At 40.7% G+C, this 25,780-nt stretch overlaps 1 protein-coding gene across 1 annotated transcript in view; it reads left to right on the forward strand.

The window, feature by feature from the left end:
• ADCY2 (adenylate cyclase 2) overlaps positions 1–25,780 on the forward strand; it is a 433,654-nt gene that overhangs the window by 187,605 nt on the left and 220,269 nt on the right. Inside the window, exon 4 of the mRNA XM_067730355.1 lies at positions 23,897–24,046. Coding sequence (XP_067586456.1) covers positions 23,897–24,046 — 150 coding nt within the window. The remainder of the gene's footprint in view (positions 1–23,896; positions 24,047–25,780) is intronic.

Genomic DNA, 25,780 nt, shown 5'->3' on the forward strand with positions numbered 1-25,780 from the left:
CTTTTTGAATTATGGTTTTCTCTGGGTATATGCCCAGTAGTGGGATTCCTGGGTCATATGGTAGTTCTATTTTTAGTTTTTTAAGGAACCTCCATACTGTTTTCTATAGTGGTTGTATCAATTTACATTCCCACCAATTGTGCAGGAGGGTTCCCTTTTCACCACACCCTCTCCAGCATTTATTGTTTCTAGATTTTTTGACAATGGCCATTCTGACTGGTGTGAGGTGATACCTCATTGTAGTTTTGATTTGCATTTCTCTAATAACTAGTGATGTTGAGCACCTTTTCATGTGCCTCTTGGCCATCTGTATGTCTTCTTTGGTGAAATGTCTGTTTACATCTTCCACCCATTTTTTAATTGGATTGTTTGTTTTTTTGATCTTGAGCTCCATGAGCTGTTTGTATATTTTGAAGATTAATCCTTTGTCTGTTGTTTCATTTGCAAATATTTTCTCCCTTTCTGAGTGTTGCCTTTTCATCTTGTTTATGTTTCCTTTGCTGTGCAAAAACTTTTTAAGTGTCATTAGGTCCCATTTGTTTGTTTTTATTTTCATTACTCTAGGAGGTGGGTCAAAAAAGGTCTTTCTGTGGTTTATGTCAAAGAGTGTTTTTCCTATTTTCCTCTGAAAGTTTTATAGTGTTCAGTCTTACATTTATGTCTTTAATCCATTTGGAGTTTATTTTTATGTATGGTGTTAGGGAGTGTTCTGATTTCATTCTTTTACATGCAGCTGCCCAGTTTTTCCAGCAACACTTATTGAAGAGGCTGTCTTCTCCATTGTATGTTCTTGCTTCCTTTGTCATAAATTAGTTGACCATATGTGTGTGGGTTTATCTCTGGACTTTCTATCCTGTACCAATGATCTATATTTCTGTTTTTGTGCCATTACCATACTGTCTTGATTACTGTAGCTTTGTAGTATATTTTGAAGTCAGGGAACCTGATTCCTCCAGCTCCATTTTTCTTTCTCGATTGCTTTGACTATTCAGGGTCTTTTGTGTTTCCATACGAATTGTAAATTTTTTTATTCTAATTCTATGAAGAATGCCGTTCGTAGTTTGATAGGGGTTGCATTGAATCTGTAGATTGCTTTGGATAGTAGAGTCATTTTCACAATATTGATTCTTCCAATCCAAGAACATGGTATATTTCTCCATGTGTTTATGTTATCTTTGATTTCTTTCATCAGTGTTGTATAGTTTTCTGAGTACAAGTCTTTCACCTCCTTAGGTAGGTTTATTCCTAAGTATTTTATTATTTTTGTTGGGATGGTAAATGGGATTGTTTCCTTAATTTCTCTTTCAAATTTTCCATCATTAGTGTGTAGGAATGCAAGAGATTTCTGTGCATTAATTTTGTATCCTGCAACCTTACCAAATTCATTGATTAGTTCTAGTAGTTTTCTGGGGACATCTTTAGGATTTTCTATGTGTAGTATCATGTCATCGGCAAACAGTGACAGTTTTACTCCTTTTCCAATTTGGATTCCTTTTATTTCTTTTTCTTCTCTGATTGCTATGGCTAGAACTTCCAAAACTATGTTGAATAAGAATGGCAAGAGTGGACATCCTTATCTTGTTCCTGATCTTAGAGGAAATGCTTTCAGTGTTTCACCATTGAGTATGATGTTTGCTGTGGGTTTGTCATATGTGGCCTTTATTATGTTTAGGTAGTTTCCCTCTATACCCACTTTCTGGAGACTTTTTATCATAAATGGGATGAATTGAGTGTTGTCAAAAGCTTTTCTGCATCTATTGAGATGATCATATAGTTTTTATTCCTTAATTTGTTAATATTGTGTATCACATTGATTGATTTGTGTATATTGAAAAATCCCTGCATTCCTGGGATAAATCCCACTTGATCATGGTGTATGATCCTTTTAATATGTTCTTGGATTCTGTTTGCTAGTATTTTGTTCAGGATTTTTGCATCTATGTGCATCAGTGATGTTGGTATATAATTTTCTTTTTTTGTCATATGTTTTTCTGTTTTGGTATCATGGTGGTGGTGGCTTCATAGAATGAATTTAGGAGTGTTCCTCCCTCTGCAATTTTTTGGAAGAGTTTGAGAAGGATAGGTGTTAGCTGTTCTCTAAATGTTTGATAGAATTCGCCTGTGAAGTCATCTGGTCCTGGACTTTGTTTGTTGCAAAATTTTTAATTACAGTTTCAATTTCACTGCTTCTGCTAGGTCTGTTTATATTTTCTAATTCTTCCAGGTTCAGTCTTGGAAAATTGTACCTTTCTAAGAATTTGTCCCTTTCTTTGTGGTTGTCCATTTTATTGGCATATACTTGTTTTTAGTAGTCTCTTATAATCCTTTTTATTTCTGCAGTGTCAGTTGTGATTTCTTCTGTTTCATTTCTAATTTTATTGATTTGCATCCTCTCCCTTTTTTTCTTGATGAGTCTGGCTAAGCGTTTATCAATTTTGTTTATCTTCTCAAAGAACCGACTTTTAGTTTTATTGATCTTTGCTATTGTTTTCTTCATTTCTATTTCATGTATTTCTGCTCTGAGCTTTATGATTTCTTTCCTTCTACTGACTTTGGGTTTTCTTTGTTCTTCTTTCTCTAATTGCTTTAGGTGTAGGGTTACATTGTTTATTTGAGATTTTTCTTGTATCTTGAGGTGAGATTGCTATAATTGCTATAATTGCTATGAGCTTCGTTCTTAGAGCTGCTTTTGCTGCATCCCATAGGTTTTGAGTCATTGTGTTTTCATTGTCATTTGTTTCTATGTATTTTTAAAATTTCTTCTTTGATTTCTTCAGTGATCTCTTGGTCATTTAGTAGCACACTGTTTAGCCTCCATGGATTTGTGTTTTTTACACTTTTTTTTCCTGTAATTGATTTCCAGTCTCCTAGCATTGTGGTCAAAAAAGATGCTTGATATGATTTCAGTTTTCTTAATTTTTCAAGGCTTGATTTGTGACCCAAGATGTGATCTATCCTGGAGAATGTTCTGTGTGCACTTGAGAAGAAAGTGTATTCTCCCACTTTTGGGTGGAATCTTCTACAAATATCAATTAAATCTATCTGGTCTATTGTGTCATTTAAAGCTTCTGTTTCCTTATTTATTTTCTGTTTGGATGATCTGTCCATTGGTGTAAGTGGGGTGTTAAAGTCCCCTCCTGTTATTGTGTTACTGTCTATTTCCCCTTTCATGGTTGTTAGCATTTGCCTTATGTATTGAGGTGCTCCTATGTCGGGTGCATAAATATTTATAATTGTTATATCTTCTTCTTGGATTGATCCCTTGATCATTGTATAGTGTCCTTCCTTATATCTCATAACAGTCTTTATTTTAAAGTCTATTTTATCTGATACGCGTATTGCTACTCCAGCTTTCTTTTGATTTCCATTTGCATGGAATATCTTTTTCCATCCCCTCACTTTCAGTCTGTATGTGTCCCTAGGTCTGAAGTGGGTCTCTTGTCGACAGCATATATATGGGTCTTGTTATTTTATCCATTCAGCCAGTCTGTGTTTTTTGGTTGGGGCATTTAATCCATTTACATTCGAGGTTATTATCAATATGTATGTTCGCATTACCATTTTCTTAATTGTTTTGGGCTTGCTTTTGTGGGTCTTTATCTTCTCTTGCATTTCCCACCTAGAGAAGTTTCTTTAGCATTTATTGTAAAGCTGGTTTGGTGGTGCTGAATTCTCTTAGCTTTTGCTTGTCTGAAAAGCTTTTGATTACTCCATCGAATCTGAATGAGATCCTTGCTGGGTAGAGTAATCATGGTTGTAGGTTTTTCTCTTTCATCACTACGTATATCCTGACAATCCCTTCTGGCCTGCAGAGTTTCTGCTGCAAAATCAGCTGATAACCTATGGGGATTCCTTTGTATGTTATTTTTTGCTTTTCTCTTGCTGCTTTTAATATTTTTTTTATTTGAATTTAATTTTTGTTAGTTTGATTAATATGTGTCTTGCTGTGTTTCTCCTAGGGTTTATCCTGTATGGGACTCTCTATGCTTCCTGGACTTGAGTGACTATTTCCTTTCCCATGTTAGGGAAGTCTTCTACTATAATCTCTTCAAAGATTTTTCTCAGACCCTTTCTTTTTCTCTTCTTCTTCTGGGACCCCTATAATTCAAATGGTGCTGCACTTGGTGTTGTCCCAGAGGTCTCTGAGATTGTCTTCAATTCTTTTCATTCTTTTTTCTTTATTCTGCTCCTTGGCAGTTATTTCCACTATTTTGGCTTCCAGCTCACTTATTCGTTCTTCTGCCTCAGTTATTCTGTTATTGATTCCTTCTAGTGTATTTTTTACTTCAGTTCTTGTGTTGTTCACCTCTGTTTGTTTGTTCTTTAGTTCTTCTAGATCTTTGTTAAACATTTCTTGTATTTTCTCAATCCATGCCTCCATTCTATTTCCAAGATTCTGGATCATCTTTACTATCATTACTCTGAATTCTTTTTCAGGTAGGTTGCCTATTTCCTCTTCATTTATTTCATCTTGTAGGTTTTTACCTTGCTCCTTCAACTGTGACATGTTTTTGCTGTCTCATTTCTTAAATTTTTTGATGGGTGGGATTGTGTTCCTGTCTTACTGGTTGTTTCGCCTGAGGCTTCCAACACTGGAGTTTCTAGGCTGTTGGATAGAGCTGGGTCTTAGTGCCAAGATGAGGACCTCTGGGAGACCTCACTCTGATGAATATTCCCTGGGGTCTGAGGTTCTCTGTGAGTCCAGTGGTTCGGACCTGGAGCTCCCACTGCAGGAGCTTCAGCCCGACCCCTGGCTCGTGAACCAAGATCCCGCAAGCAGCGTGGGGTGGCAAAAAGAAAAAAAAAAAGAAAAAAAGGAGAGCAATAACAAAGAGTAAAAAATAAAATTAGACTAGGAAACTAACAGACATGTTAGAAAGAATATAAAAATAAAACTATAGATGAAACAACAACTGGAAAGTAAAACAGTACCACGATACTAAAAAAGAGGAGAAGAAAGAAAGAAAAGGCGGAAAAGGCCTTGGCTCTGGAGTGTGGGGCTTAGGCAGGGGTGGGGCTTAGGCAGTGAGTGAGGCCTATGCTTAGGCCTCACAGGGCTGGAGAAAGCCCTGTGGGAGTGGTGTGGGGTGGGACTTAGGCTCCACGGAATAGAAGGGGCCTAGACGTGCCTCTGCTCTCAGAGGGCGGGGGACCCGGCCTTGGAGCTCAGCAGGCTTCCCAGGCTCCAGTGGGTGGGCAGACGCCCTCTGCTCCTCTCCTACTCCTCTGGTCCTGGAGAGCCCTTCCTGCCTATTTTTCTTTAGACAGTGTTTTTTAAGACCAGTATAATAGTAAGTTATTAATAGTTTAATTTTAAACTATTACCATGGTGAATTAAGAAATGGAAAAAGAATTGTGGAGGAAATTCACAAAGGCCAAATCCATCACCCTTACCTATATCTTAGGCCTCTGTACTGAGCAAAACTCCATTAGAGGGACAGTCATAACGTCTTGGCTCTCAGCTTTATGTAGGAAGGTGACATGAGCACAGACTCTGAAGGCTCACCTGTCCCGAACCCTTACCTTCTGTCCCATAATGTTCAAAACAAAGTCCCATAAGATAGGCTCAGCTTTGGGTTTGAGAATAAAAATAACACAGCTTTCTGCTGAGGGAGAAGGATTCATCTCACAAGTGGACAATCTGCGCCAGGACCCAAAGAGAAACCTCAGTTCTCCTCATTCCTCCCTTAGCCTGTTCCAAGAATCCTGCTCTCTCTTTCTCTTCCTTCTTTAGGTTCTTTTTGCCTTAAGTGCACTTCCCTCATATTTTCTCGACAGTAAAGTATATAGTGTGCTTCAGAGTATGAGTTTCCTAGGGCTGCTGTAACAAATCACTACAAACTCAGTGACTTAAAACAAATACGATTTATTCTCTCAAAGTCTGGGAGAACAGAAGTCCAAACTCAAGGTGTCAGAAGAGCCACACTCCCTCCAGAAGCTCTGGAGGGGATCCTTCCTTTCCTCCTTCAGCTTCTGGTGGTCCATGTGTTCCTTGACCATGGCTGCATCCCTCCAGTCTCTACTCCTGTCTTCACATGGCCATCTTCCCTCATCTTCCCTGTTTCTTCTGTTCTTGTAGGATACATGTCAATGGATTTACAGCTCAGTCGAATCCAGGATGAACTTATCTCTGATCCTAAACTTAGTTACATCTGCAAAGATTTCATTTTTTTCCAGGTAGTCATATTCACAGGTTCTACGTGAACATGGCTTTTTTTTTTTTTTTTTTAAGTAGGGGGTTCCATTCAACCCACTGTAATAAAAAAATGGTACCTTAACAAAATCTGCTTTGATGTTTTCTTTTTGTGAGTTTGTTCTGCCCTTATAACTCTACAGTCAACTCCTCGAGGGAAAGGATGTGTCTTCTGTTTCCACTGCTCTTTCTTAGTCCCTCCAGCTGGTACATGCCAGGATGTCTTCCCAGTTTGTCCAGCTTTGCCTCCTTTCAACTTGCAGACCTTCAAAGTGGAGCAAACTCGTCCCTACCCTTTAGCACTTATCTCAAGGCCTACTTTCAAGAAGTCTCCTTTAGATCATCCCATATGTCACCGTGAAGAGGTTAATTTTCTCAGATCCATCTGAATTCCTTCTCTTACTGGTTTGTCATCCTGTTTACAGTACATTCCATACGTGGCTTTTATGTATGGTCTCAACTTACTCATTTGCTTTACACCAAACATACTCAGAAAACTACGTGTGACAGAAGCTTATACTCCAACACAGGAAAGGCTGTGTTTGCTGACTCAGTTGGCTGTCCCAACCAAATGAGTCAGCCTTACATTTGGCTGCAAGAAACAGAAAATCAGACTATAGAGGCTTAAACAAATGGGAATTTATTTGCCTCAAAAAAATAACACATCCAAAGGTAGTGGGCTACAGACCTTAGTCCGGCAGATTAAGGAAATCAGGACTGATGTCTTCAGGAGTGCATTGGCTTTTCTCTCACAATCATATGGAGGCTGCTGCAGATGCAGCCATTTCATCTACCTTCAAAGCAAGTAGATGGGATAGGAAAGTGGAAGTTTCCCATGAATTGCATCTGCTCCTTTTTATTAAGAAATTGAAAGCTGACACGGAGGCCCTTTCTCTTCTGAAGGCTACTTCACTCACATCTGGTTCCTCGGCCACTTCCAGTTACACGAGAACTGAGAGAAATAATTGTGTGGATTTCTAGCTTCTGTATTGGGAGGTACCTGGAGAAAAGGTGGTGGGAAAGGTCTTGACTAGCTGATCAGTAGAGTTTGCTGCTCCCTCAGAGTGCTTGTGTAACCCAGACTGTCTGGGTTCTGACGCATCGTCACACACCATCTAATACTGTCATCTTGTCTGACGCCAGGACTGATGAGAACAGCTGTTAAGTCAGTAGGCAATAATTAACTCCAAAGTACATAAATTACCAGGCTGCAGGATTTTTTCCCTTTAAGTATACAGGTGAACGTGGGGTTGTGGTCACCTCCACTGACAGAAAGCTCCAATGCAGTCATTGTGAGGCTGCTTTGAAAACTGGGCGAGACTGCTAGTTAGGTGGGGAATATGCCATGTTTATGCGTGAACCCATGGATGTTTTATTACTGGTGTTAATAAAGCGTGTAAAAGAGAACTTCATAGGTTCTGGTGCAGCCTCTGCTTTTATTGCGGAAAATTCACTCAGAATCATATCCTCTTAGGCCACAGTGTTCTCCTGGGGGCCTGCATCCAGCCGTGATGTGGGGTTAAAATGAAGGAGAAACCTGGAGAAAAAAGGCTTATGCAGGTCATATGTATCTGTGTTAATTTATCATCCATTAATGCAAAATTTAGTAAGATTTATTATCATTTACGAAGGAGACAATTTTACATTTAAATCTGAATTTGATCAATGATCACTTAATACAACATTTTTTATTAGCAAAGGCTCCACCTGGGAGCGTTTTTGTAGCTCTGAAGTTTGATCCCCTTGTTAAGCCAACTTTATCAGATTTGCTAATGCAAACGCTATCAGACCTGGGATGCTGACTTGCTCTAAGAAAGGTACAAGAGAATGACATATAACTTTCAAATGCTAATTTATTAACTGGTTCTAACTAGATGATTTCTGTTTTCCATTTCTCTTAGGAACTACTGAGTGTTTGCTATTTGCTTTCAGAACAAAACGTATACGCCCACGATAGTAGCAACTCTATAGTCTGGAAAGGGTGCATTTAAAAATATTTCTCTAGAAGTTACTGGGAAGCCTAACCTCGCTAAAATATTTCTTTGATGTCATGTTGTGTACATATTGTCTTCCATCCCTACCCCTGGTCCTCGTTCCCCTGTTACTGCGGGTCCTTTGAAATCCCACTGTCTGTTCAGATGTGAGTGTCTGAGGTTGGCCTGGGCCCATATCATATTCAGCTGCTTCCTCTTCCCCCACTCCCATACCCCACCACTCAACCTCAGCTTTATCCAAGATAATTTTCTAGTCCTCTTACTGCAGTGTTCATCTCCCTCCTCTAATCAGTACAGGAGCCCTCCTGAATGAGTGGAAGGGTGTCTTCGATTTGGTTTAAATAATTACACCACACTTCCCATCTTTAGTTTGAATAGCAAAGCCCTCCTTCCTCTGGAGAAGCTCATCCTCATTAGCATTAGCCATTATTCAATCCATTATTAAATTCTCAGCTCTTCCCTCCACTTGAATTGTTTCTTTGTTCTGGCAATATTCGGGTTTAGCTATCTACTTTTTTATTGACATTAGTTTCTCCAGTGGTAGTGTAAAACATATGCACTTGGGGAGACTTATGTTAAAAAAATAATAACCTACTGAGTCTCCAGGAGTGGGCTCTGGGCACTTAGGCATCGTTTTAAAGCACCAGGTGATTCTAATGCACAGCCTGTTTCAGAAGTTTGGTGCAGTGAGCTCTGGTGAGGTAAGGACCTTACTGAAGTTTAGCTCGCTTTTCTGATTGCTAACAACAAAATCAGAAGACGTATTTGTATCGGACTTAGAATCGAAAGCATGCTTTAAAATATAAGTTTCTGGCTCTCTAAATAGAGCACAGTTTGTGCATGAAATTTGCATTTGTATGTTATGGTGATGTTTTTATTAGATTCACTATAGTTGTAAGAGATGGCAAAAGACCTGTACAGAATTGGGTGTAGTTTATGTACATTACCAATGGGAAAGATACAAAGGTTAAGAAGGGTGGATTTTAATCTGTGGCTGAGGGGGTCATAAATGAGCTGGTCTTGCTTCAAAGAATGATGTAATCAGACAGATGTGTCTCCTGGGGAAGCCTGTCTACACAGGTAGCATCTGTCTGCCGGGGGCATTGGCTCCTCTACAGGGAGCGGCCCGTGGTCTGGAGAGCTCTGAAGTGTTACCTTGTTAGTAATCCAAACTCTACCAAATGTGGGAGGCTGACTTGCTCTAACAAAAGTGGCAAAGAATGATATTTAAATCCAGGATGCCAATGTATTAGTTTATCATGCGGAATATGCCTATCGGGTAGACCAGTTAGTTGTTCATATAAAATCATCTCTTATCTTCTCTCTCTATAGCAAGAAGCCACCTTGTCCAAAGGTCACCCATGAGCCTAGCTATAACACAGGTGGACTGGGGATTTGTATGTTTAAGGCAATGTTTCTCGACCTTTCTCCATTACTACTCTCTTAAGAAGACTTTTTAAATGTTTTTTTTCTAACCAATCCCCCATGACATTTTAATACCACAGGTATATTGCATATCTATTTATGTATGCATATCTGTGTATCATGCATTAAAAGATTAATTTTTTGGCTTTCCCCGAGAACCAGTGTTTGCCCTCTTGGAGCCCCTGCTGAGAATGTATGGCCTAAGAAATCCATTTCCTAAAGCCTAAACTATGAGGCTCCACTTAGAGGGATACACCAGCCAGGTGGGCCAGGTACTGGAATCCGCTGACAAGACGACTTCTCTTCCAGACAACATTGTTTTCCTCAGAGACTAGTCTCTTTCTCTGCTTCCAAAATTAAAATCTTTACCACCCACTCACCTCCCTCCTTTTTTGCACATATCTTTCTTCAGATGTTTTTGTTCACCCCACAGATCAGAATCAAATCTGGCCAGAATTGCATTGTCTTTCAGGTGATGAAACATGTATCTGCATCCTTTTCAGGTTAAATCTGATGGGACAATTTTGGGTCCAAATTCTTCATGTCTGTCCCAGGTGTTATTTGCATGGAATTACTGAAGGGACATCAGGTATATGTCAAAGCATAACCCTTCTCTTAAGGATGACATCTGACAAAGCAATTACGAAGCTTTCTCCCCAAATGTGAAAGGCAGAATAATGGAGTGGATTGATCCAAAGCCAAAAATCATAGTTAAATTTAAGCTCCACCAGGACAAGAATTTTTGTCTTTTTTGTTTACTTAAAATTATAGTCCCTGTACCATGAACAGCTTCTGTCACATGGTGGGCCCTCAATAATATTTGTTGAATGAAAAAAAAATATTTTTATTCAGTATATGAATTAGTATCTCTCCAATTGTGGTGTAGTGAATCATGTGGATATGAGGAATTATATTCATTCATTCAAAGAATATTTACCAGGGACTTCCCTGGCGGTGCAATGGTTAAGAATCCACCTTCCAGGGGACAGGTTCAATCCCTGGTCCGGGAAGATCCCACATGCCATGGAGCAACTAAGCCTGTGCGCCACAACTACTGAGCCTGCACTCTAGAGCCTGTGAGCCACAACTACCGAGCCCATGTGCTACAACTACTGAAGCCCATGTGCCTAGAGCCCCTGCTCCGCAACAAGAGAAGCCACCGCTATAAGAAGCCTGTGCACCGCAACGAAGAGTAGCCTCCGCTTGCTGCAACTAGAGAAAGCCCACGTGCAGCAATGAAGACCCAATGGAGACAAAAATACAAAGCAAAACAAACAAAAGCGAAAAAAGAAACAGAGACTATTTACCAAGAACACGTTATGACAGACGCTATACAAATTACCCAATGTATCCATAATGGAATAAAACAGATGGGATCCCTGCCCTCATGGACCATAGAGCAAAACAGGAGAGACAGGCAATAAGCTAATGGGTAAACACAAGCTATCACCTTTTGGGAAGCAAAGTGATATTGGGAGAAATAGCAGGGTGCAGCTGGTGGATTACCAGGAGGCCCTCATGGAGCACGCTCATGGCAGGCCTGTCATGGAAGCCAGGTGTGAGTAGGCCCCACACAGGAAGAGGGGCAGGAAGGAGCTTCTCAGGCAGAGAGAACTGTGTGTGTAAAGACCTTGAGCCTGGAGAGATGGGCAAGCTGGATGACCCCCAAGGAGGGCACAGTACCTTGAGTGGAACTGAGGGGTAGGGCATGAATAGAAACTAAAGATGCAGACTGGGGCAAGATGTGTGAAGAGTTCAGTGTAGACATTAAAGTGGGCAGGCCAACTCTTCTGGGTCTAGACCTCAGAAGGAAGGTCTGGGCTCAAGGTCCACCTTTGGGAGTTGGTGCTATTTAGATGGTGTTGAAGAAGGCGCCAGGTATATGGATGTCCCTGCAAGGGGAAAATGGAGAAATTTAAAGAGAAAGGGACCTAGACTGAGCCCCGGAGAGGGCAGTATTTGAGTCAGAGTATTGGAGTCAGCCGAATGGCCAGACCCCAGGGAGCATGGGGCCAAGGAAGCTGAGAGAGACCAGGATCCTTGGCAGGAGAAAGGGACCAGCTCTGCTGAGGACGCTGCTCAGGAGTCACGGTAAGGGGAGCGTGGAAAGGAGTGGATGGGATTGACGAAGTTGTAGGTAACCAGTGAGCTTGACAAGAGTAGTTTTTGTGGCTTCTTGGGGTTGCTACATAGTTTGAAATGGAATATGGAGAATCAGAGGCCAAAGAAGTAGGAAGAGCTTCAGTAGACAAGCCATTGAGGTTCGGCTGTTAAGGGAAATGAGAAATAAAGAAGAAGGCAGCGTTGTGTTGTATTTAGGGAAGGCACTGCTCGATTGGGAGCAGACTTGCTTGCTGCTGGGAATGGTTCAAAGAGGGAGAGATTGATGACAGAAGTAGCGGACATGAACTGGAGCCTGAAATCCCTGTTGCCTGGAGACAATTGATAATCAAGGTGATGGTCCAGGCTGTGTGGTTTTCTTCTGCATCAAGGTTAAAAGGTATTTTTCTTGCAAGTGGTGGAATTTGGTTGTCAAATTTCATCCCAACAAAGAAATTTCTAAATGCATATTCTAAAATCAAACCGTTTCCTCCATTCCAATTCTACTCCCATGTGGTTTTGATGCTAGGCACGGTTTTTTCTCATCAGCATCTTTCAGTGTGTGATTGCCTATAGAAATCCTTAAGGTGTGAAAACTATTTCCTGTAGCAAGCACAACATTTCCGTTTCTCTGATGGGGGGAAAACAACCTTCAGGACCACCTGATCACGGGAAGCTCTGCATGTCCTGCCTCTTCTTTCCAGTATAGAGATAATTTCTCAGTGTAGAGATAATTCCTCTTTGTCTTTTAAACCTATAGCAATAAACTTCTTTGCTGTTTCTATTGAATTTCATATTCCAAATATCCTTGCAAACTCATTCTAAAAAGGCATCAAACTGTTTCTCAAATAGTTAAATTGTGAGATAGTAAACATTACCCTAATTTGTTAATGACTGATTTACATATGATGCAAAATAAAGGGAATTTCATTAGCTGTGAACTAAGAATTCTACTCTTTATTATTGTCCTTAAAAAATTAGTACCCCTGGACTGCTCATCTAATAATTTTACTCTGGAATTTTAGTGGGCAGGTTTATTATGTAATATGTCCACTGGAAAATAGAAATGAGTATTTTTAACTTTTTATACTCATTCTTTGGAATTCTAGTAGCCTTGGATAGATTTCTGTTTCATTCCTGGCTTGAAATGCTTCTTCACACCATCAGGAAGCATGTTAGTTCATCACAGAAATGTATTTAGACTTGGAAAACACTGGAGATTTTAAAAATATGATCATTATGGTCCCAAATGAGGGTTTGGGCTTTAACTCATTTTCTTGATAGGCTGAGACAGTGTATGTGAAACCCACCATCTGAAAACCTTTGTAAATTGTCATTTCATGAGACTTTGCCTCTTTTGCATACGCCATCTTTTTTGGGTGAGCCCTTGACTGAAACTGGACTCACGGGGTATATTTAATTGCGGCTTCTTGTCCCCAAGGAAGACTAGTTGGCTTGGGGAGGAAGTAGTTGCTATCACTAATGACACAGAGAAGACCTGAACCCAGAAGGTTAAACCCATTGCTACTCCGGGCTGCAGCTTCCGAGAATCTGCACAATAATACTTTCAGCTCGGGTTTACTTGGGAGAAACAGACACCTCTGTGTAAACTGCCAACAAGTCATATATATATATATATATATATATATATATATATATATATATATATATATATACACACATACATATATATACTCAATTTTATTGGAGTGTAGATGATTTGCAATGCTGTGTTAGTTTCAGGTGTACAGCAAAGTGACTCAGTTATGCATATACGTGTATTCATTCTTTTTCAGATTCATTTCTCATATAGGTTATCACAGATTATCGAGTGGAGTTCCCTGTGCTATACAGTAGGTCTTTGCTGATTATCTGTCTCATATATAATAGTGTGTGTCTGTTAATCCCAAGCTCCTGATTTATCCCTTCCCCCCATGTTTCCCCTTTGGTAACCATAAGTTTGTTTTCGATATCTGTAAGTCTGTTTCTGTTTTGTAAATAAGTTCATTAGTATTATTTTTTTAAAAAATTAGATTCCCCATATGAAGTCTCATATATTTTTGGTCGAATCACGTGTGTCTTCTCAGAGTCGATTAAGGAGAAAATAGGTAGCAGACCCATCATGAGTTTAATAACCCTTTTTATTCTACCTAATTAGTTCATATATTTTTGTTATTGATGTTGAAATTGTATGTCATTAGTGATGTGCTTTCCAAACCATGTGTTAAGGCACCACCAGGGCATCCCAGGATATTTTAAAATTTCAAGGGGAACCTAGCAACACTGGACATCTGTCACTGTGGAAATCAACTCAAGGTAGTTGATGGTTTCAATATTAGGTGGCACTGCATTCCTTTTGTTGTCAAGCTGGGTTTTTGGCATATGTGACCGGGAAAAAGAACAGTGGCCTGGGGAAATCAAGACAGGATAGGAAATGTGGGTGGCGGTGTTGAATCCGAGGCTAGTGTTTGTGCAGATGCAATGCTCAACAGACACACTGACTACTGAGGGCCCATAGTAAGTCACATAGTAAGTGGCTACTTAAGAATGAAATAAAATTGTAATATTTTATTTCAATATATATGTTGGATTTCTCTTCCAACAACTCCTAAGCTGTTAGGGCATAATGCTTAAGCAGTTCAGACCTTACTACTTAATAAACAAGACTGTTAGATATCTCCTTTGGCCTAGGAATGCTATGAAAATATTAATAAGACACTACGGGCATTGTGAAACAAGAAAATTTGGGAACCTCTGCATTAGTGGTTTTACTTTTTGCAAGTAAAAGTTTATAGTAATGTTGGAGGATGTATGCGATGCATGCTCAGTTTATCAGCAGTTTTCCTTCAACCACAGGCATCCATAAGTCTCATAAAGACGGCCCGCTAATGGGGAACCCTAATGGTAGGACGATCACGGCCATCCCTCTGAAATCTCACCTGTGCAGCGCCTAGAAGCCTGCTTTGCATCACCTGCCTTTGTTTGCTTGCTTTGTTGACATTTATTATTGGTCTGTTTTATTACATTTTTGTCAGTGAGGTTGATTTCTTGGGTGGGGAGAATATAACATTTAGTTGATTATAAATAAATGCTCAATAAATGTTTTTTGAACAAATGAAGTGATGTAATGAATGTCTTAGTTTGTATTAAACCATCAGCAGTATGTGGCATTTCTGCAAAAGAGCTACCAGCCCCAAATTTCTAAGGAATGCAGGGTTAACCTTTAAGTGAATTTTCTGGTAATTTATAAATAATCTGTCTTTAAAACTCAATAGTTTTAAACACACAGGGAACTATATCCAATCTCCTGGGATAAACCATAATGGAAAAGAATATAAAAAAAGAATGTATATGTGTGTATAACTGAGTCCTTTGTACAGCAGAAATTAGTACAACATCGTAAATCAAGAATACTTCAATTAAAAAAATAGAAAAAAAACCTCAGTAGTATGTTGGAGGTGGGGGAATTGAGTGAGGGGCAATCAAAAGGTACAAACTTCCAGTTATAAAGTAAATAAGTATTGGGGATGCAGTGTATAACATGATAAATATAATTAGCACTGCTCTGTGTTCTATATGAAAGTTAAGAGAGTAATGTTGAAGACCAACCTTGAGTACCACAGAATGTGTTTGTATTTAGAGACAGGGCATTTGGAGAGGTGACTGAACTAAGATGAGGCCATTAGGGTGGTGTCCTTATAAGAAAAAGAGATTAGGACGCACAGAGAGACCCCAGGGGCACACAGGCTTGCATAGAGAAAAGGCCATGTGCGGAAACAGCTGGAAGGTGGTCATCTACAAGCCAGGTGAGAAGTCTTAGGAGAAAATAACCCTGCTGACACCTTGATCTTGGACGTCCAGCTTCCACAACTGTAAACAAAGAAACAAACAAAAATTTCTATTGTTTAAGCCACTGAGTCTGTGGTATTTTGTCCCTGCAGCCCAAGGAGATTAGCGCACACACGGGTTTAGCAAAACCCATTCCTTTTGATTAGGGTCCTGGAATGGTGCTGACTGGGAAGAGCTGCTTGGTCGTGGCCCTGTGAGACAGCATGAGATGCCTCTTGGTGATTTGGGTGGAACTAATGTACTGCATTGGCCCAAAAGTTTGTTCGGGTTTTTCTGTAGCAGCGTACAAAAACCCGAACGAACTTTTTGGCCAGCCCAATATATTCTCTGGTTGAAATTGCTCAGAAGTCAGAGTCTGGTGTCAATGGTATAAATCTCTTTGCTTCCTCCAAGACCCACTCCTCAGGAAAACCCTCAGTAGGAGAGGAAAGAAGGTGGCGAGGAAACCCAGGAGCACCCTCCGGGGAGACACTACTTTTAAGTGCATTTCAGCCTTTTATCCTGTTAAAAGGAAAGCTGCTGCCAGCCATCCCCTCCCCTAATTACTATCATTAATGAAACATCTAGTTTAGTTTGTAATAGGAAATTTCTTTGTTTTCCAATTTGCAGAAGGTTTCAGTTATGCAGCCAAGCAGTTATTTATCTTTTTTAATCACAGCATGACTTTATGGAATATATTTTGGTCTGATTAAAAAGGGCAATTCCAGGGTAGACCTTGAGAATCACAGCATTCATTGTTTTTTCTCCTGTATTTGGAGTCCGTGACTGCACAGGACTTTGCAATCTTTCACTTCCATGTGAATGCACTTGCTAATGTCATGTTTAAGTTCATACCCAGGATTGGCTGTGCTATCCCTGTGGTGTTATTGCCCTCAGCAAACTTGTCCCTCTGTTATCATGTTACATTTGATATCTACATTTAGTTCCATTCAACTTCATAAGGTGTCCTCTTCTTCAGTCATAATTGGCAGGGTATATTGTGCTTGGTTTGCTTAATTCTAATTTATCTACTATTGTGTAGGTTATAAATGGGGTCACAAGTAGGTCATAATGCAAGTTGCCAATGGGGTAGCCATGCAAATGTACCCCGAGTACCCATAAAAGATATGCGTCCCTTTTTGCGTGCTGTTGGTTGAAGAGACATATTTATCTCACATGAAGTGGTGTATCATTTCATCTTAAACTAAGCTGCACAGGTTGGAGTGTCTGATAGCCTTGGTCATGTTTGTTGACTGAATCTGAATACCTGTTGCCTCAACTTTTTAAATGTGGATCAAATGTGTCACCTATAAAGCAGTGATGTGAAGATAATTGTGTATAGTGTTTAAACGAAGCTAAATTTCATTGATCCAGATTAATTAGAGAGATTATCTGTCTAAATTAAAGTCTAAAGTGTGCTCAAATATCTTTTTTTTCACTTGTAAGTCCACTGAAATCACCAGAATTAGGCAAATTTTGTATTGCTTAGTGCAGATCCTTAGGTGAGCTGATTCAAGGTGAATAAAATTTGAGTTTTAATTAGTATATAATTATATGTTTCTAAAGTTTTTGAAACGCACTGAGACACAGCACTTAGAGGTGTTCTCCTATTGCGCATATGTCATTATATATGGGAGAGAAGTTTCAGGAATACCCAGAAACCAGCATTTATTAAGCCCATTGGACAATCCAGCACTGCTTCATCCTCTGGGTTTCTGAAAGAGTGGAACCTCTTTGGAATAATTAACTTTCATTCAACTATGTGGACTTATAAAGACCAAGGAGACAGTGGCTTCTGTTGGGTACTAGTAAAGATGTAAAGTTCAGTTAATCATCGATTGGTTGACAGAATGTCAGATGTAATCATTCAGACGTCACTGTGCCAAGCAGAAGGGCAGGAGACAGTTTGGACCAGATGGAGACTAACTCTAATAAAAGTCCTTTGTAATCACAGGTAAACTCCCAATTGGGCTTGGAGCTCTGTGAAACAAAGAGAGTGGGGAGAAGAGTGTCTGCTGGTGTTGTTTTACAGAAATGGCCTGCCGAGTAAGTTAACAACAAAAAGGAAATGACTGGTCCCATTTTGGCCACAGGAGAAGTGGGCTATGAGTTCTGGAGTTAGCAGCTCCCTCCTTTCCATACAGCTTATTTGTTTGCTCTTCTTGCTCCTGTGGTGGAGAGGAACTAAACCCTGAAAGCTAAGATTCTTCCACGTGCTTGAAATCAGAGAGAGCCTGGATGAGAGAACACACGTGTGACAGTGCACTCCTCTGTGAAAAGCAGAGTGACCTATGGATCTCGGTGGAGGGAGGCTTGTGCATTCTTCTTCCACTGAGTTCTGAATATTGGAAACTCTATGTTTTGTCTCCTTTTTGTTATTCTAAACTATTAATCAAGCCAACTTTCTCCCCATCAGTTTCAAATTTGCAATCCCTGAGCTGAGATGTACAAGTCTGGGTTTCTGCAGGGTGAAGCCAGCTTTCCCTTCTAGGGAAGATGTGTTCTCAATGACTTAATTTGTGAGAGGAACTTTCTATCAAGATCTTGAGTATCTTCTAGGCCCATCTCTTTCCCCTGGCCTGTAATGAGCTGGTGGAACACTCCTGAGAGAAGCAAATGACTCTCAAATTCCTCCCTGAAATTTTATCTAGCTGTGATACCAAACTTGAACCCTAAGTGTAAGATTCTTTAGCCCTTTAGCCCAAATATAGCTGGAAAAATAGCATAATGTATGCTATTCAAAAAGACCTAATAATAACAGCTCTAATATAAAAGAGAATAATGAAAATAATAATCACAACCAACAGTACTATTTCTAGCCGCCATTTCCATAGGAAATCAAATTGCATTTGACTCCCAATTTTCAATTCCAGTCTAACCAACCAAAACGCTAATAACACCCATTGTTGAGGTGGTTGGTTTTTCAATTTTCTTCATAACTTTCTGTCTTAGCTCACGCTGTCATAACAAAACACCCCAGGCTGGGTGGTGCAAACAGGAGATACTTATTTCTCACATCCCTGGAGGCTAGGAAAGCTAAGATAAAGATGCTGATGATTCTGTTCTGGTGAGGGCCCTCTTCCTGGCAGACACCCCTTCTCACATGGCAGAGAGAGGAAGAGAGACAGACAGACAGATACAGAGAGACAGAGAGAGACAGAGTCTCTTCCTTTCCTTATAAGGACACTAATTTCATCATGGGGACCGGACCTTCATGACCTTATCTAAACCTAATTATCTCCCAAGGGTCCCACCTCTAATACCATCATATTGGGAGTTAAGGCTTCAGTATATACATCTGGGAAGGACATGACATTCAGCCCATAATATTTTCTGACTCCACTCCTTATCTGGAGGGATTTTAAGTTAGAAGAAGATTCCAGCATGTGACCTGAGGATCATTAGATGTTATAGCCAAAGCACAGTGTTTCTGGTCTATACTAAAAGGCTGATAAAAAACAGAAATCCTGGGGCATCCCTGGTGGCGCAGCGGTTGGGAGTCTGCCTGCCGATGCTGGGGACGCGGGTTCGTGCCCCGGTCCGGGAGGATCCCACGTGCCGCGGAGCGGCTGGGCCCATGAGCCATGGCTGCTGGGCTTGTGCGTCCGGAGCCTGTGCTCCGCAATGCGAGAGGCCACAACAGTGAGAGGCCTGCGTACCGCAAAAAAAAAAAAAAAAAAAAAAAAAAAAACAAATCCTGAGGCCAGGGCATATAGCAAACTTAATTCTTTGGGGGTTGCAGGAAATGCTGAGGAGATGGAATTGTGATTCTCTGTAGCCATGTTTGAGAGCTCAGTTAAGGAAAACTCTACCTTGATCATTTTCTCTCCCAAGCAAGAGCATTATTTTATTTAAGCCAAATTTGATGCTTATGAGATGCAGTGAGCTTGCTGAATATTCATTTGCAGCTCGGTTCATCAAGTTCTTATAATCCCTTTTATCCTTTGACTTATAATTGGTATTTTTGCATATTTATGATCTGCTTTGTTTTAAGCTGAGGACCTGTTTTAAATGCTGTACTGTCCTTTCTCCTCCAGCCCTGTGCAGTGAGCTCACAGGGAAATCATGGTATTGAGTGATGGGGCTTCATCTGTTACCAGGAGCCTCACCCCACCCTCAGCTTGCATGTGTGCTGCCTGCTGACCTCTGTGGACATTGTAATCGGCAACCCCTAACCTGAGGTTAAGAATGGGAGTATTGAACAATTTTAAAACTCTTTAAAAGAGTCACAGAGGACCTGAGTGGTCACCTAATCCTCGTGATAATTTCTCAACTGTTTGAAGACAGTGAGCTCACATCTTTAAATGTCCTTTTCCCAGGTGAAATAACCCTGCTCGGGTCAGTTGCCCTTGGTCACATGATCCCGTTAGGAACGGCCTCACGTCCTGTTACTTTCCTCTGAATGTACGTCGATGTACCAGCATCATAGTTAAATGCTCCATGGACGTGTGGTCTCCAAACTGCAGCCACTTAAAAGAACTTTAAATGATGAAGGCGCTTTATAGCATCAAATACAAATGCTTTGTAAAGGAAAATGATGTTAGCTGCTTCAAAGCTTATACATGTCTCTTTAGAAATTCTTCAGAAATACTTTCCCCACGCCCAAGTAGAGAGTGGAATTGTGCTAGACGAATGTGCCCTGGCCCATGTGAATCAGGGCCATGTGGGTGGGTATGGGGTAATCCTGAGAGCCTGGTGGAGCCCTGCCCTCCAGTCTCTTAATTTTGTAGACTTTTGTTTCTTTGCCTATAAAATGAAATAACAAAAATGTCCATCTTCCTGGCTGTTTTACTTTCTGGACTCTTGCAAGGATGAAACAAGGTGTGTTTGGAAAGGCAAGGTGATGGCTGTGAAAGAAGCAGAATCAGAGTGTGCTGGTGGGTACCGGCCTTCCCACCAGCACAGGACTGATTATTTATGCATCTCCTGAGAATCACTGACAAGTGTTGACCAATCTTCCCACCCTCACATCAAGTGAAGTTGGGGAAATGGAAAGTGGTGGAGACAACCAGGCTTCTGTGACAACTGGGCAGAGTCCGGTTTGCACAGATTCTGGATCGTGGGTCAAGCTTGATCTTAAGGCCTAATTTGAAACTTCATGGTGAACCTTGGCTGCTGTTATTACCTTAAACAATTTATTTTCTTCCAAGACATCTCTTGGGAAGCTAAGTTTCTTCTCCTATTTTCTGACAGATGTGAGAGTAGCTAAATGAAGCAACGAGATAAAAGAAGACATCAAGGCAGTATGATGTTATAAAATAAATCCAACATTGTGAAAATAGGATTTTTTATTGTGTGTTTTATTGTGTGTTAAACAGTCTTCTAGGAAGTAAAATGCTGTGATATTATTTTTGAAACGAAAACCTTAACCGCATCACTTCCTTGTGCCCTAGGTTTTATAGAGTCATTATATGAATGCGCCCTTTTGACGGAAAAATGCTTTAGGATATCAATCACATATGTAAATATGTGTAGTTGTTAAAATACCAGGACTAATTCTATTAACCTTAGACTGTGGTATTTTAGGATGAAAGCAGGGATCAGAAAAATGCTTGTAATTTGATTAAATTTTCCACCAGAAGAGAAAGACCATAACAACTTGGCATTAAAACTCTTAGCTGTTTATTTCTTAAGCATTTCCTTTACATATCCAAATAAAAATCTATAAATGCATTCTTTCTAATTATCTATAGCCAGGGAGGGTTTGAATTACATGTTGTTGGAAGTAATGCAGCATCCATTGACCAAATGGATGAATGGATGAATGAGTAAGCAAAAGAAGGCTTTTCCTTCCATCCCATGACATTGCAAAGTTGCCAGGGCACTGGGTCAGGCAGGCAGTGTTGTAATAGAGATGCCCCTTTCGTACTCCCTGCTGAGGGAGGCCAGGGGACAGGGGATGGCTTTATTCAGTTTCCTTGCTTACATTTGGTTCTTATTTTGGAGGAACTGAGTTCTTTGTTTGAAGGCATTTTTAAGGAGAAAAAGAAGAAGCTCTTATAGATAATCACAGTTATTTTTGTTATTATTTCAGCTGCACCTAATAAGGAAAGAGTTGGTGTTTTCTAATTCCGGGCAGGCTGGTTTGTGTTGGCACTTCTGGTTCCTGCATTCTTTGGGTCACTCTTCTTCAAAGCAAACTCAGCAATGTCAAGGTCTGAAGAATCTTTAGCGAAGCGGATGGTCATTTTGCAGAAGCAAAGCATGACAGGACTAAATTAACAGTGCACCCCTGGGCCCGGCTCTGAAATGACCTGTGCTCAGGCAGGAAGCCAGGAAGTTCACGAGCTTTCCCACATCCTCGAAGGACTGACATCCACGGGGGTGATGTGGGAAAGGACGGCAGTGGGAAGGAACAGAGCCTGTGCAACTAGAAATGCTTGGGAGCAACACCGAAGATGAGCACACTGCTCCCCTGTTCTGTGCTGAGGCACACACAGAGCACATGCATGTGTCACGTGTGCACATGATGTACACACACACACTACCCCAAACCACACGTTTATCCCATATATAAATTACATACGACACACACACATCCATTACACATATCATTCACATAACACATACCAGGTACACATGTGTACCACATACATACATCATGCATGAATCACTCAGAGAGAGACATGTGTCATATGGATATATCACATATACAAATCACACACACCATACACATCACAGAAATCTTACATGCATATTATGTACACACGTATCATGCATGTATCATATGCAAATCACACACAGATGCATGTCACACACACACACACACACACACACACACACACATGCACACACTCAGCAATACACAGAGCTAATATTTTAATCATCGGGAGTACTACACTGTGCAGAGGGAGGATGGCATGGTTCTCTGTGAAGTCCTGTCATGGGAACCTTGAAGGCTTAGGAATAAAAATTCCCCCAAGAGTGTTTGAGTCCTGGCATGCATGCTGCCCGTGTCAGTTGACTGATGTGTTAAACTGACCTGTGTCAGTGGGAGACCCTTAGCAAGGAGCACAGAGCTTTTGGACACAGATGCTCTGCCTTTGTTGTTGAAGGGATGAGTGCCCGTTTGGTGAGAGGAAGGGTCATGTGGAGGGGGGTGAGAGCAGAGAGACATTTTCTGCAGGTGTGACCGTGTATGCCCTGCCACACCTGTGCAGGTCTAGCCCTGAACACAGGATCATCAGTTTTATTTAATTTTTACCACTCGCTCTGTGTTAATAGTGGGCCTTGAAAAGACCATGGTCATACACTGGTGGTGAGAGTATCAGTGGAACATTTTCTCGGAGCAATTTTGCCATATGTATCAAGAACTTTAAAATATTCAAGGCTTTCAACTCAGTGTATTTTACTAATTGAGCCTGAGAAATGATTAAATATGAGGGCAAAGCTTTGGACACAAGGTTGACCACTGTAGCGTAAAGCAAATGCAAAGAATATTAATAAAGAATATTAATAAAGATAGTATAGACATAACTAAGTTATGATATAGTCATAGAACTGAATATTATCTAAGCATTCAAAATCCTGTTTCTACAGAATTTTCGTGATCTGAAAAAAATCAGATTAAATGTTAACTTAAAAAAGCAAAGCAAAACTCTGCATTCAGAATGAACTTGGTTCCTTTGGAACAAGGTAACAGTCTTGACAAAAGAAAATATGGCACCAAGTTCTTCGTGGGCAGGACAATTATAGGTTCTTTGTAGTTTTTCTTTATATATTTTTCTCTCCCCTCCCACCACAAATTTTTGTGAACATGAACGGTTTTTATCATGAATAGAGCAACAAGTTACATGGTTTGAAAGGTTCCTATATTCCTATATAAACAGTAAATAATGGGGAATATAACTTCTCCAGGCTCAGTGAATACAGCCTGTATCATCGAGTACCACAGTAATGCTGTATGACAACCATGAAATCCCAGTGGCCTCGATAGTGGACTATGGGTTGGCTGAATGTCTCTGTTCCATGAGTTTCTCATCTTCCCAGGACCAGCGGGCTAGTCTTTTCCTGATGAGACACAAGAGTGTCACCCAGAACACACCAGGCCTTCTAAACCTGGGCTGGATCTGGCACTCAGTTACTCCCACCCACATTGCATTAGCTGTAGCGAATCACATGGCTGAGCCCAGAGACAAGGGAGGGGCAGCAAAGTGACCTGTCAGAGGGCACGGATCCAAGAAGGGGGTGGAATCCTTTTCTGTTAAGTAAATAAAAGTGTTAGTTCGGGAACAGAAATAAAATTAACCTCAGGCAGAGTCATCTCTTTGAAGACTGCTGCTCACGTGCATTGCGGTGTTGTTCTGTTCTCGAATGATAAACGGTCGCCCTACTGAGTGGCTCTTTGTGTCCTCAGATCCTGGCCAACGTGATCATCTTCATCTGCGGGAACCTGGCCGGGGCGTACCATAAGCACCTCATGGAACTCGCTCTGCAGCAGACGTATCAGGACACTTGCAATTGCATCAAGTCCCGGATCAAGTTGGAATTTGAAAAGCGTCAGCAGGTAAAATGCATGTTCAATCTTACGTCCACGTTATTTGAGACATTGTTGAAATGATGTTGTCACTGCTAATGTCAAGTGTGCAGTTCATCTGCTCACGGGCATCAGAAGGAAACCAGAGTAGCTATCTGGTTGCCCTGCCTGCCCAGCCTCAGGAGGTGTGCTGGGTAGATTGAATCATGAACCAACAAGCAGAGATGGCATCGTCAGACTCAGACCCAGCAACCCCAGGATCACCCACGTGCTGACAGCCACATCAACCACCATTCAAATAATAATGATAATGATTATTATTATAGTGACACTTTATTAAGACACTCATTTTGGGTGAAAGCATATTTCTCTGTGGCAAGAGTGTGCCCCACCTGAAATCTGCCTGTGTCGTCAATAGCACTTCGTATAGGGCCTGTTTTCCACGTGTGGTGGGATGGGACGAAATGATGAAGTGGGATGGGGTGATTGAGCTCATCCTTGAGGGAGGTGATTGGAGTTGGGAGGGAAGGTCTGGTAGGGAACTAGTTGTTATAGTGTCGAGGGCTGTCCTGCAGTGTTCGATGTGGGTGATGCATGGAAACATACATCAGGGAAATACATAGGCTCTGATGAAGCACTGCAAAAATAGGAAGTGGAGATAGTAGGAGATGTGGGAAGCAAAGCCAGCTAGGATCCATGTGGTCTCATCCAGGATGGTGGCAAGCTGGTGAAGCAGATATGCTTTGGAGGGGAAACCAGGAAGGGGTCCTGATCTTGACATGCTTAACTTCAGATCATGGTGGAATATCCATATGAATAGTTTTGTTGTTTTTTTTTTTCACTTGGGTTTGTGTATTTCCACAGGAACCCAGTTTCCATCTATAAAGGTGATGGTTGGCATGACTCTCTGTGAACCCCTCTCTGAGCACATTCATCAGTATTTGGCACATAGAAGATGTGTTATTATTATTTGTTAAGTTGTATCGAGTTAGTCCATTTTATATAAGTTCATCAAAATGTATTATGGTGGTGAGCAAAAAAAATCCTTTAAATATTGACACTAGACTTTTATTTGTGTATGGACCTATGAATAGTAATTGGATTCCTTTTTGAAAACAGGGAGGTCTGTTTGTCATTCAACAAATATTGACTGAGCATCTAGTTTGTGGCAGGCATGATTCAAGGTACTGCGATGTGGCTGTAAATATTGCTTTCCCACTGGTATTAGCAAATTTCCCAGTTTGTTTTTTTTTTAAAAAAATTTGTGTTACAACATGTGTAGCAAAAGTATTCAGATATTAATGTTTAATTCTTTGGTCCCTATGTATATCAAACTCTGTGTTCCACATTAAGAGAAATAGACAGTTGTTGACGTGGGTCTGTTAACTGGTATATCTTCATATACTGTACATTTATCCATGTTCAGTAATAGTTCAAATCTGGGTTCTAGAAAAGTCCATAGATTCAACACACAGCACTTAGTGTTCACGATTGTTCCCTCTACAGAGGTCAGATGTTTTGGGAGAGATGGTATCCTTTTTCAAACAGCAGTGACTGGATCAGGTTGGTCCTGGCAGTCATATTTAACTTTCTTTTCCATCACTTGCACCAAGGTCAGGAAGACCTGAAATTCCAAGTTGAGGGTTTACATAACCTAATGTTTATAGTACAGATTTGACAGAGTGGTAAGTCAGACTGCTGACCTGGTCTGCACTGCTTTCTGCCCTGAAGAGACCTTGAGCAACCAGGACCAGGTGTCATCCA

The sequence above is a fragment of the Pseudorca crassidens genome, chromosome 3 (genome assembly GCF_039906515.1).
Source record: "Pseudorca crassidens isolate mPseCra1 chromosome 3, mPseCra1.hap1, whole genome shotgun sequence".
Classification (NCBI taxonomy): Eukaryota; Metazoa; Chordata; class Mammalia; order Artiodactyla; family Delphinidae; genus Pseudorca; species Pseudorca crassidens.